We start from the raw sequence: 11,282 nt of genomic DNA on the forward strand, positions 1-11,282 counted from the left end.
GGGTTCCGAAGATTGGTTGCACAGCAATGTGCAAGCTCTGTATAACTAACACTGTGTGCACGCTCAGTTGCTAAGTCATGTCCGACTCTTTGCGACCCCATGGACTGTACCTTGCTAGGCTCCTCTGTCCATAGGATTTTCCAGTCAAAGATACTGGAGTGGGTTGCTATTTCCTCCTCCAGGGGATCTTCCTGACCCAGGGATCAAACCTGTGTCTCCAGGGTCTCCTGTATTGACAGGCAGTTTCTTTACCACTGAGCCACTTAGGAAGCCTTACTACTAACACTACTGTACTATTAACACTACTGAGCTGTACATTTAAAAATGGTGAAGATGAAAAAAAAAATGGTGAAGATGGTAAATTTTGTTATGTGTATTTTGCCACAATTAAAAAATTAAGACTACATGGGATCATAAATGGCATAAATGATTATATTCATATATAGTTATCAAAACATTAAAATGCTTCTGGTATAGTAACTGCATTTTTATCAATGCATAATATAAAAGATTGAGGCAATAAGAATTGTAATGGTAATAACAATTGTAATTATAAAGTGGTGATGAGTGCAAATGGGGTTTAGATGTCTCTCAAACAAATGTGATATGAAATGAAAATACTTCTCATTTCTCTTTGTGAGAACATCATTACTGCCTGTACAAGTGGTTTGTGCCTACATTCATAACTGAAGGAGATGTTATATTTTATTAAGGTTACTGAAAATAAAGGTGTCATTTTCCCCTTTCCAAGCTCACAGAATTCCTGAGTTCTATGGTCTGCAGACAGTTTTAGAACCTCTGCTCCGGGACCCTGGGTGAGCATCTCCAAACTTCAGTTTTCTCTTAGTATTGGGCACATTCCTAATTCACTCACCCTTCTAGGCAATTATTTCATACCATTTTTATCCCTCACCTCCTACTGCTCCTCCTCCATCCTCATACTCTTTCTCAGTTGCTTCCTGCTTCACTCAGAAGACGGAAGCAATCAGAAGAGCACTCCCCTAGACTTTCTCCACACCTACCAGTCTTTTTTGTCTATAATTTTATTAATTTTATATTTGCCTGCACTGGGTCTTTGTTGCTTTGCAGGGCTTTCTCTAACTGCAGTGAGCGTGGGCTACTCTTCGTGGTGGTGCTTGGGCCTCTCATTGCAGTGGCTTCTCTTGTTGCAAAATCACAGGCTCTAGGAACTTGAGCTTCAGTAGTTGCAGCACACAGGCTCAGTAGTTGCCCCATGGGATGTGAAATCTTCCCAGACCAGGGATCGAACCCATGTCCCCTGCATTGGCAGGCAGATTTTTATCTACTGTGCCACCAGGGAAATCCACACCTCTACCAATCTTTTGCACCTGCACCTACCTTCTCTGTCCGTGTGGCCTTCTCCTATAGATGAACCATCCATGCTCCTTTGGGAAGCCAATCCTGAATAGATCCCACTGCCTCTATCCTACTCAATAATGCCACTTTAGCAACCCTCTTCTCTTTCCTACATCATCAAAGTTTGGGGGATATTCCCCAAATAATTCTCACCAGCATACAAATATGTACTTACTCTCACCATAAACCTTTCTCTTGATCCTATTTCCCCTAACAATTGACTCCCTATTTCTTTGCTCTATATTTAGCAAAGCTTAAGTCCCTTATAGCCTCTATAGATGCCTTATCTATCATTCTCTTTAAACCTTCTCCAATCAGGCTTTCACCTTACCATTTCACCAGAACTGCTCTTATGAAGGTTGTCAATGAACCCACATTGCTAAACCCAGTGGTCAATTCTTTTTTTCTTCTGTAATGGTTTTGTTGAAATACAATTCACATATCATACAATTAACCCATTTGAAGTGTACATATAATTTTATGGTTTTTAGTGTAATCCACAGATGTGTGCAGCCACCACTACTGTCTCTTTTAAAATATTTTCATCACAGTGGTCAGTTCTTAATCTTCATTTTACTTGGCCTGTCTGTGGCATTCTAAAAAATTTATTTATTATTTATTTGGCCACACCATGTCTTAGTTGTAGCACTTAGGATCTTTAGTTGTGGCATGTAGGATCTAGCTCCCTGGCTAGGGATCAAACTGGGGCCCCTTGCATTGGGAGTTTTGGGGTTTTTTGTGTTTTTTTTTTTTGCACTGGGAGTTTAGAGACTTCACCACTAGACCACCAGGGAAGTCCCTCTCTATGGCATTTGACACCGTTCTCTTTTCTTTGAAACATAGTTTTCACTTGGCTTTCAGAAGAACATCACACTCTCTTTTCCCTCCTTTCTCACTGCCTTTCAATTGCCTTTACTTTTCTTCCCCCTGACTTATATCTAGAGATTGGAGTACCCTTAGGGTATAATCCCTGAGGCTCTTCTATGTCTTCTTGGATGAGTCATCCAGTCCTGTGGCTTTAAATATTAGGTTGGTGAAAACCTAACTGTGGTTTTCAATTGTGAATTTTAAATCATTGTAACTAGGCTCCAAACACATCTTTATTAATCAAAATAGAAACCATTACAATCAACACATCTTTGTCAATGAGAAATAAGTTGATTTATTCCTATGGCATAAAAATATGTGCTTCAGAATTTCAGGAACTTTTGGAAAGCATTTTCTGCCTCCTTGCTGGTTGTGGAAGCATTTTCTCTGCAAAAAGTTGTGGTAGTTGGTTGGCAAGAGATCAGTTGAATATGGCGGATGAGGCAAAACTTTGTACCCCAATTTGTTCAACTTTTGAAGCATGTGAGACATGTGGTCAGGCATTGTTGTGGAGAAGAATTGGGCCCTTTTGGTTGACCAATGCCAGGTGCAGGTGTTGCAGTTTGGGGTGCATCTCATCGATTTGCTGAACATATTTCTTGGATGTAACGGTTTCACTGGGATTCAGAAAGCTTTAGTGAATTAGACTGGCAGCAGGCCACTAAACAGTGACCGTGACCTTTTTTTGGTGGAAGTTTGGCTTTGGGAAGTGCTTTGGAGCTTCTTGTAGGTCCAACCACTGCTTCTAGGTGCAATCCACTTTTTGTTGCACATCACAATCTGATCAAGAAATGGTTCGTCAAATAATTTCACAATTTGTGTGGAAATACAAAAAACCTCGAATAGCCAAAGTAATCTTGAGAAAGAAGAATGGAACTGGAGGAATCAAGCTGCCTGACTTCTGACTCTACTACAAAGCCACAGTCATCAAGACAGTATGGTACTGGCACAAAGACAGAAATATAGATCAATGGAACAGAATAGAAAGCCCAGAGATAAATCCACGAACCTATGGTCACCTTATCTTCGACAAAGGAGGCAAGGATATACAATGGAAAAAAGACAACCTCTTTAACAAGTGGTGCTGGGAAAACTGGTCAACCACCTGTAAAAGAATGAAACTAGAACACTTTCTAACACAATACACAAAAATAAACTCAAAATGGATTAAAGATCCAAACATAAGACCAGAAACTATAAAACTCCTAGAGGAGAACATAGGCAAAACACTCTCCGACATAAATCACAGCAGGATCCTCTATGACCCACATCCCAGAATATTAGAAAAAAAAGCAAAAATAAACAAATGGGACCTAATGAAACTTAAAAGCTTTTGCACAACAAAGGAAACTATAAGCAAGGTGAAAAGACAGCCCTCAGATTGGGAGAAAATAATAGCAAACGAAGCAACAGACAAAGGATTAATCTCAAAAATATACAAGCAAACTCCTCCAGCTCAACTCCAGAAAAATAAATGACTCAATCAAAAAGTGGGCCAAAGAACTAAACAGACATTTCTCCAAGGAAGACATACAGATGGCTAACAAACACATGAAAAGATGCTCAACATCACTCATTATCAGAGAAATGCAAATCAAAACCACAGTGAGGTACCATTACACGCCAGTCAGGATGGCTGCTATCCAGAAGTCTACAAGCAATAAATGCTGGAGAGGGTGTGGAGAAAAGGGAACCCTCTTACACTGTTGGTGGGAATGCAAACTAGCACAGCCGCTATGGAAAACAGTGTGGAGATTTCTTAAAAAACTGGAAATAGAACTGCCATATGACCCAGCAATCCCACTTCTGGGCATACAAACCGAGGAAACCAGATCTGAAAGAGACACGTGCACCCCAATGTTCATCGCAGCACTATTTATAATAGCCAGGACATGGAAGCAACCTAGATGCCCATCAGCAGATGAATGGATAAGGAAGCTGTGGTACATATACACGATGGAATATTACTCAGCCATTAAAAAGAATTCATTTGAATCAGTTCTAATGAGATGGATGAAACTGGAGCCCATTATGCGCAGTGAAGTAAGCCAGAAAGATAAAGACCATTACAGTATACTAACACATATATATGGAATTTAGAAAGATGGTAACGATAACCCTATATGCAAAACAGAAAAAGAGACACAGATATATAGAACAGACTTTTGGACTCTGTGGGAGAAGGCAAGGGTGGGATGTTTCAAGAGAACAGCATCAAAACATATATATTATCTAGGGTGAAACAGATCACCAGCCCAGGTTGGATGCATGAGACAAGTGCTCGGACCTGGTGCACTGGGAAGAGCCAAAGGGATCGGGTCCAGACGGAGGTGGGACGGGGGATCGGGATGGGGAATACATGTAAATCCATGGCTAATTCATGTCAGTGTATGACAAAAACCACTACAATATTGTAAAGTAATTAGCCTCCAACTAATAAAAATAAATGGAAAAAAAAGAGAAATGGTTCGTTGTTGTTGAATAGTATAAGCAAAGACAACACTTCAAAATGATGATTTTTTAATTTTCTGTCAGCTCACAAGGCACACACGTATCGAGCTTTTTCACCTTTCCAGTTTGTTTCAAATGCCAAATGACTGTAGAATTATCAATGTTGAGTTCTTGAGTGAATTCTCGTGTAGTTGTAAGAGGATCAGCTTCGGTGAGTCTCTCAAGTCGTGGTTCCAATATCAAATGGCAAAGTTCAACAATGCAATACTGCAATTACTTTTGCACCAACCTAATACCATGTATCTGTTTAATGCTACCAAGTTTACATCTCTAGCCTGGTCATCCCTCACCATCTCCAAACTTATCTGTACAACTTCATGCTCCACACCCCCACGTGAATTCTAATAGACAACTCAGAACTAACCCTATTCCACCAGCAATGTTTCCTATCTCAGCTGATGACAGTTTCATCCTTCTCATTGTTCTGGCCAAAAATCCCAGTTATTCTTGATGCCATTTCTCTATCACATGTCACATTCAATCCATCAGGGAATCCTGTCAGCTCTACCCTCAATATGTCCAGAACCCTATCCCTTCTCCCACCTCTGGTCCTGGTGCAAGTTGCCACCATCTCTAGCTTGGATTACTGCAATAGTCTCCTAACAGGTCATACTACTTTTATTCTTCTCCCCTACAGTCTATTCTTAACAACAACCACAGTGAGGCTTTAAAAATAGAAGTGACTTCATGTGATTCCTCTGCTCAAAATCCAACTTTGACTCCTCATTTCACTCCAAGTAGAAGCCAATGTCCTTACAGTGGCCCACAAGGACCCACCCCTGCTTCTTACTCTCCTGACTTCATCTCTCACTACCCTCTTCCTCAGTTTGCACTGGCTAGTTAGCTCCTGTGCCTAGAAAACCATTCCTCCAACTGTGTAGCTTGGCCAGTCCCCTCACTTCCTTTAAGATATTGCTCCCCCCCCCAAAAAAGATATTGCTCCCACTTAAAAAAAAAAGGTGCCTGTGTGTGGGGTAAATTCCTTGGTGATCCAGTGGTTAGGACTCAGTGGTTTCACTGCTGAGGGTCTGGGTTCAAAACCTCGTTGGGAAACTAAGATTCTACAAGCCACGCAGCATGGCCATTTAAAAAAAAAGAAAAAAGACATTGCTCAAATTTCATTTTCTCCGCAAGGCCTTCTTGGATCACCTTACTTAATATATAGTCAGCCCTCTCCACCCTCTTCTTCCTCTTCCATTTCCAAACCTTCTACCTTGCTCTCTCTTTTTTTTTTTTAACTATAGCTCTTATTACCTTTTAACATACACTATATTTTTTGTTTTGTTTTTACTTTAAATTTTTTTTTAAGTTTTCTTTCTCTTTTTTTCTAATATTCACTATATTTCTTATGTTTATTTCTTTGATGCATATCTACTGTCTCCTTCCCCTCTAGGATATAAGTGCTCCCAAAATAAGGATCTGTTCATTGATGTATCCCAAGGATCTAGTACAGTGTCAGGGACAGAATAAGTGCTCAGTAAATATTTGTTGAATGAATAAATGAAAAATGTGAATAATGATACTCACTCTAAAAAAAAAAAAATGATACTCACTCTAAAAAGTTGCTGTAGGGATTAAGTAACATACAGAGATCCTGACACTCTGTTAGATCCCCACCTCCCTTCTCTCTTCCTCAAATGTCTTCCCTAGTTGCATCTTACAGCATTTCTTCTTCCCTCCTCTTTGGACATTTTAACCCCTGTAATCACTCCTTTGAGTTTAAATCCGGGAAAATCCAACAAAAGGCCACAGATATCATCTGAGAATCAAAAGGACTCTGGGAGATCAACTCTACCCACTACCACAACTGTTTATCAAATTAGGAAATTGTTACCCAGAGAAGCAGACAGCCTGAGGAGAGGGCTAGGTCAATGTTTTGTTGTTGAAGTTAGACTTAAAAATCAACTTTAGGGAGTTCCCTGGTCGTCAAGACTCTGAGCTTTCACTTAAAAAAAAAAAAAGTAACCAAGCAACTTTATCAAGGTATATTTACAGACATTAAAATAGATACATTTTAAGTGTACAGTTTGATGAGTTTTCACAAATGTAAGGTCATTAAGGTCATCAGTGATTTAGCAGAGGTATCCTGGCCAGGAAAGAGAACACCACCAGGGCTTTTGGGAAACAGGGCCAAACAGAGACATCAAGGGCCGACAGGAGATTATTGATCCTGGGGTTTCACTGCAGCAGGATCTGAACCTCTGGGATGTCTGGCAACTTCGCGGCACCTCTTGGTCCTCCCAAGGGAGTGAGCCAGCTCTCTTTCACACCAGTCTCCACCAATCTCCGGTGTACAGACCAGGAATGGAGACCTGGGACTGAGTTCTGTCTCTTGCCTGTCCTGCAACTCCCCTGCCATCAACCACTGCCCGCATCTCTGCCCATCAATGGGGGGCGCTCCAGCTTGAGAAGTCAAGCTTCTCTCCTGCCGCCACACCCACCGGGCCCGATTTCCTCTTCATTCTTAGTTAGAAGCCGGTTTCGGGTCAGCAGGAGTACCGCTGGCTGGGAAAAGTCAAAAGGCTACGCCAGGTGCTGGCCTCGGAAATCGCCCCTCGGGTCTGCCCTCCTCTGGTTCCTTGGGGCTCTGGGCGTGATGAGCTGGCCCCGCCCCGCAACCAGTCGCTATCTCCAGCCCTTCTGCATCTAAAACCCTCTAGGGGGTTGCAGGTTCAGCTTCGCTTAGAGACCGCAGCTCTTGAGTTCAGATTAGGTAGAAAAACTCAGGCAGGACTGGGGACTCGGGTGAGGCGTCTGAAGCTGGCCGCAGACTTTCTCTCCGGAACTGAGAGAGCCTCTTGAGAAAGCCCGAAGAGCTGCCCGCCCATCCAAGAAAAAAACGCTGGGGTTGGTGCTGCTAACATCTGGGGGAGAGCGAGGTGCCGCCCCCAGCGACTGGGAAATCCCAGGGGTGGTGCCGGCTGGGGGTGGGGCCGGGGGTGGGGTCCCGGCGGAGGGCGGGGCCTACCTGGGCACCCGGGTGTGCCAGCCCAGCCCTGCACAGCCGAGGTGGTAGTGGCCCGGGTCTGTGGCTCCCGCTCTACCTGCCCCTGAACCTCGCAGCCATGGAGGGACCCCAGGAGCTTCTGAGTGGGAAGCTCCAGCTCTGCTTCACCCCGGCTGCCCGGACCAGCTTCCTACTGCTCAGGCTCAACGACGCAGCGCTGCGGGCGCTGCAAGAGTGTCATCGGCAACAGGTACGACTGGCCCAGGCCCCATCCTCTCTATCCTCTGCCTCTCCGGAGGTCGGGCCTCAGCCGGCGACTCCGGCGAAGGGACCTGGGGGTGGATAGCAGCATCCTCGGGCTCTGGCCTCCCCATCTCGTCAAGTGAAGCCCGCTAGGCAAGTCCCCCCACCCCAGGCTCCCGACGCCGGATCCTGGGGACGCCGCTTCTGCTGCTCTTGGCTCAAGTCTGTGTTCTGCCCGCAGGTTCGGCCGGTGATTGCTTTCCAAGGGAACCGAGGGGTAAGCGCGGGTCTGGGGTGCGTGGAGGTGAAGAGCAGGGAGAACAGACATGGGCTTCAGGAAGGGACCGTCAGGGCGAGAGGCTGAGAGCAGTCACGGTCTGATGAAGTTTCGAGAACTGAACCCAAAATGGGGGAAATCGGGGCTGCTGGGGTTGGTCCCAAGAGGCTGCGGTTGAAGAGACTTCGGCGACTTAACCTCCTGAGGAACTCGGGCCCAGCTGCACCCTGTGTGCTAACGAGCCCCCTGGGACCCATCTCTGGTCTTCGGCCGGCTCAGGGGGGAACAGCATTGGTCGGGGAGGAGGAACTGACTTTCATGGGGTTTACTGTCTCCTTTCACCCACAGTACCTGAGGCTCCCGGGGCCCCACTGGTCCTGCCTCTTTTCCTTCATAGCATCTCAGTGTGGCCAGGAGGGCCCTGGTGGTCCAGGCTTGGACCTTGTATGCCAGCGCCTAGGCAGGTAAGGAAAATGGGTAGCAGGTAAGAATTTGTGGTAAGTCAGGGAAGGGGGTGTCCACAGTTCCTTAAAAGTTCTCCACCCTTCTGTTTTGTGTGTGTGTGTGTTTTTTGACCGCCTTTTCCCAGGTCTGGGCCTAACCGTCTCCACTGCCTGGGTCCACTCAGGGAGCGCCTCACGATTTGGGCAGCTATGGATTCTATCCCAGCTCCTTCTTCAGTTCAGAGACACAACCGGACTGGAGATGCCAGGGATCGTGAGAGCTGGAAGAGTGTGGGAGACTATCCTGAAGGAGACACAATTTCACAGTCACAGATGGCACTAGAAGAGGTGAGGCCAGAAAGTGCAGGGAATTAGGATAAGGTGGGGCAAAGCCTGAAACCTAGGGAGCCATGTGCCCCTGCCACTTTCCCTGCCAGGTGCCAGATCCACTGGTAAGCAGCCAAGGACAGTCACTCCCAGGACCCTCGAGGGAACACATGGCACAGTGGGAAGTGAGGTACTTGGAACAGGGTGGGACTAACCCAGGGCGCTCTGGTATTCCTCTCTAATTGCCACTCTAAATGCTGTGATAAGAGATGGAGCCCTACTTCCTACCCTGGGCTTGATCTCTCCTATTCCCTCTCCTAGGAACCAGACCCTTCTTCCAAACAGAGATCCTGATCAGCCACTGCCTCCCTCTGTTAGCCAGAAACATGTGGACAAGGTAAGTTGTAATAACAAGGGTTTTTCTAGGAGAGTTGTGTCCAATGAGGCTAACATTTTAAAACTGAGAGCTTATCATTTTCATGCTCCCAGAGCTCATTATATGGAAGTAATTTTCAAAAGAAGGGCACAATAGGAGGCTTCTGGCTTACTGTTTATGTTCCTGAGATATGTTCCCAACAGAAACGTCCAGCGCCTGCAGCTATGGTAGAACTAAAACAAAAGAGGCTCAGAACTCTAGCTCCAAGTCCCCTACAAGGACTGCCCAGTCAGGACTTACAGGAGGAAGATTGGGAGCAAGAAGATAAAGATGAAGATGTGGGTCCCAGGCTGGAGCACAGTCCCTCAGGTCAAGCAGGTGAGTTAGAGAGAGGGTGAAACTGCCATTGTGGGGAGGGGGAAAAAAAAAGTGTTATCATCACCTTCATGTCTTGTTTCCTTTCTAGATTCTGAATCCCCAAACCCTGAAGAAGTACCAGATTACCTCCTGTGAGTCCCTTGCCATTTCCAATTTTTCAAGCCTTGTACATTCCTGGGAGCTGGAAGCTTTGGGGGGGGTCAATGATACTGATGGTGACAACACTCTGCTCCTGGCAGGCAATACAGGGCCATCCACAGCGCAGAACAGCAACATGCCTACGAGCAGGACTTTGAGACAGATTATGCCGAATACCGCATCCTGCATGCTCGTGTTGGGGCTGCAAGCCAAAGGTTCATAGAGCTGGCAGCTGAGATGAACAGTGTTCAGCGAGGAACTCCAGAACACAAGGTAAGGACTGGATGAACCCAGGCTGGCTTTCAAGTTCTACTGGCCATAAACTCCCTGCTAATTGCCCGTAAGTATGTTTGTTCAATGACCAAAGTGACAAGCAAGTCTGTTTTGAGAGAAAAATTAAGTCTGCATTATTTGGCATAATATGAAGTTACTTTAGTCCCTAAGAGAGTTGGAGATTTTTTTCTCAAGGTTAAACTTAGTGCTGACATTTTCTGTTTCAGGTGCTGGAAGAAAAGATAGTCCAGGAATATAAAAAGTTCAGAAAGGTAGGACCGGGCCTGGGAATGGTAGCAAGAAGGCAGAATTGACTTTTTATTTTTTTTGACATGGGCACTTTTTCTTTGCAGCGGTACCCAGGTTACAGGGAAGAGAAGCGCCGCTGTGAGTACTTGCATCAGAAACTGTCCCACATCAAAGGTCTCATCTTGGAGTTTGAGGAAAAGAACAGGGGAAGCTGAAGCGGACACGTGGCTCTTTACCCTAGTGTGATATGGAAGAAAACAGCAGCTATTGACTAAGAGGACAGTTGTCTGCTCTTCGTATTGTTGAGTCCGTAATGGCAAGTAGGAGAGCTGCTCTAGGTTCTTGAGGTTTGGTTTTCATTATTACCATATTTAAACTTTTAGGGCATGGGCACAGTGCCAACACTCCACAGCTGTGCCCAGGAGTTATCTAGTAACTGAAAACTAGGAAAAGTAGCAGAGACTTGGCTTTTCCACCTTTAGTTCAGCCAAGTCATTTTCAAATCCTGAGAAGTGACACCATTTCCAAGACAAGATACCTTGAGAACATTAGAATTTACCTGGTAGCCTCCCTGAAAAAATCTTTGGTAACAAAGCTAAAGCAACTAGTAATACAACAGGATATAATGGGAAAGGGCTTGGGTATTACCCATGTACTAGAAATGAATTCTTTTACAAACATGGCTAAAAAAATTAAAACTGATTGCTTCTGTGTCAAGTTTATGTTTTCCTTAAATCCTCCAAGATGGTGGTTCTCACCCTTGCTTGTGTATATGAACCACTTCTTGGGCTCTCTAAAAAATTAGATCCTTAGATCCCAGCCCAGGTCTTTTAAAAATATATATTATTTTATTTGGCTGTGCTGAGTCTTGGTTGT

At 44.9% G+C, this 11,282-nt stretch overlaps 1 protein-coding gene across 5 annotated transcripts; it reads left to right on the forward strand.

The window, feature by feature from the left end:
• Positions 1–7,723: 7,723 nt before the first annotated feature.
• ELL3 (elongation factor for RNA polymerase II 3) lies at positions 7,724–11,123 on the forward strand. Of its 5 annotated transcripts, none has more exons than XM_070477966.1 (11): positions 7,724–7,952; positions 8,187–8,222; positions 8,571–8,686; positions 8,812–9,013; positions 9,103–9,182; positions 9,314–9,389; positions 9,557–9,746; positions 9,835–9,877; positions 9,986–10,157; positions 10,385–10,429; positions 10,511–11,123. In XM_070477966.1, exons 1-11 carry the CDS (start codon positions 7,821–7,823, stop codon positions 10,619–10,621), a joined length of 1,203 nt encoding a protein of 400 aa, XP_070334067.1. In that variant the 5' UTR covers positions 7,724–7,820; the 3' UTR covers positions 10,622–11,123. The 5 variants fall into 5 exon arrangements, with proteins under 5 accessions (XP_070334067.1, XP_020737164.2, XP_070334065.1 ...); XM_020881505.2 differs by having other exon boundaries at positions 7,725–7,952; positions 9,572–9,746; XM_070477964.1 differs by having other exon boundaries at positions 7,890–7,952; positions 8,187–8,686.
• Positions 11,124–11,282: the final 159 nt, after the last annotated feature.

Source organism: Odocoileus virginianus, chromosome 16, assembly GCF_023699985.2.
Source record: "Odocoileus virginianus isolate 20LAN1187 ecotype Illinois chromosome 16, Ovbor_1.2, whole genome shotgun sequence".
Classification (NCBI taxonomy): Eukaryota; Metazoa; Chordata; class Mammalia; order Artiodactyla; family Cervidae; genus Odocoileus; species Odocoileus virginianus.

Bases quoted from the DNA above. Each gene is read 5' to 3' on its own strand.
- ELL3 (XM_070477964.1), top strand. From the start codon at position 8,352: ATGGGGGAAATCGGGGCTGCTGGGGTTGGTCCCAAGAGGCTGCGGTTG. The intron at 8,687-8,811 runs GTAAGGAAAATG...GCCTTTTCCCAG, and splicing joins GTATGCCAGCGCCTAGGCAG to GTCTGGGCCTAACCGTCTCC. The intron at 9,390-9,556 runs GTAAGTTGTAAT...TATGTTCCTGAG, and splicing joins GCCAGAAACATGTGGACAAG to ATATGTTCCCAACAGAAACG.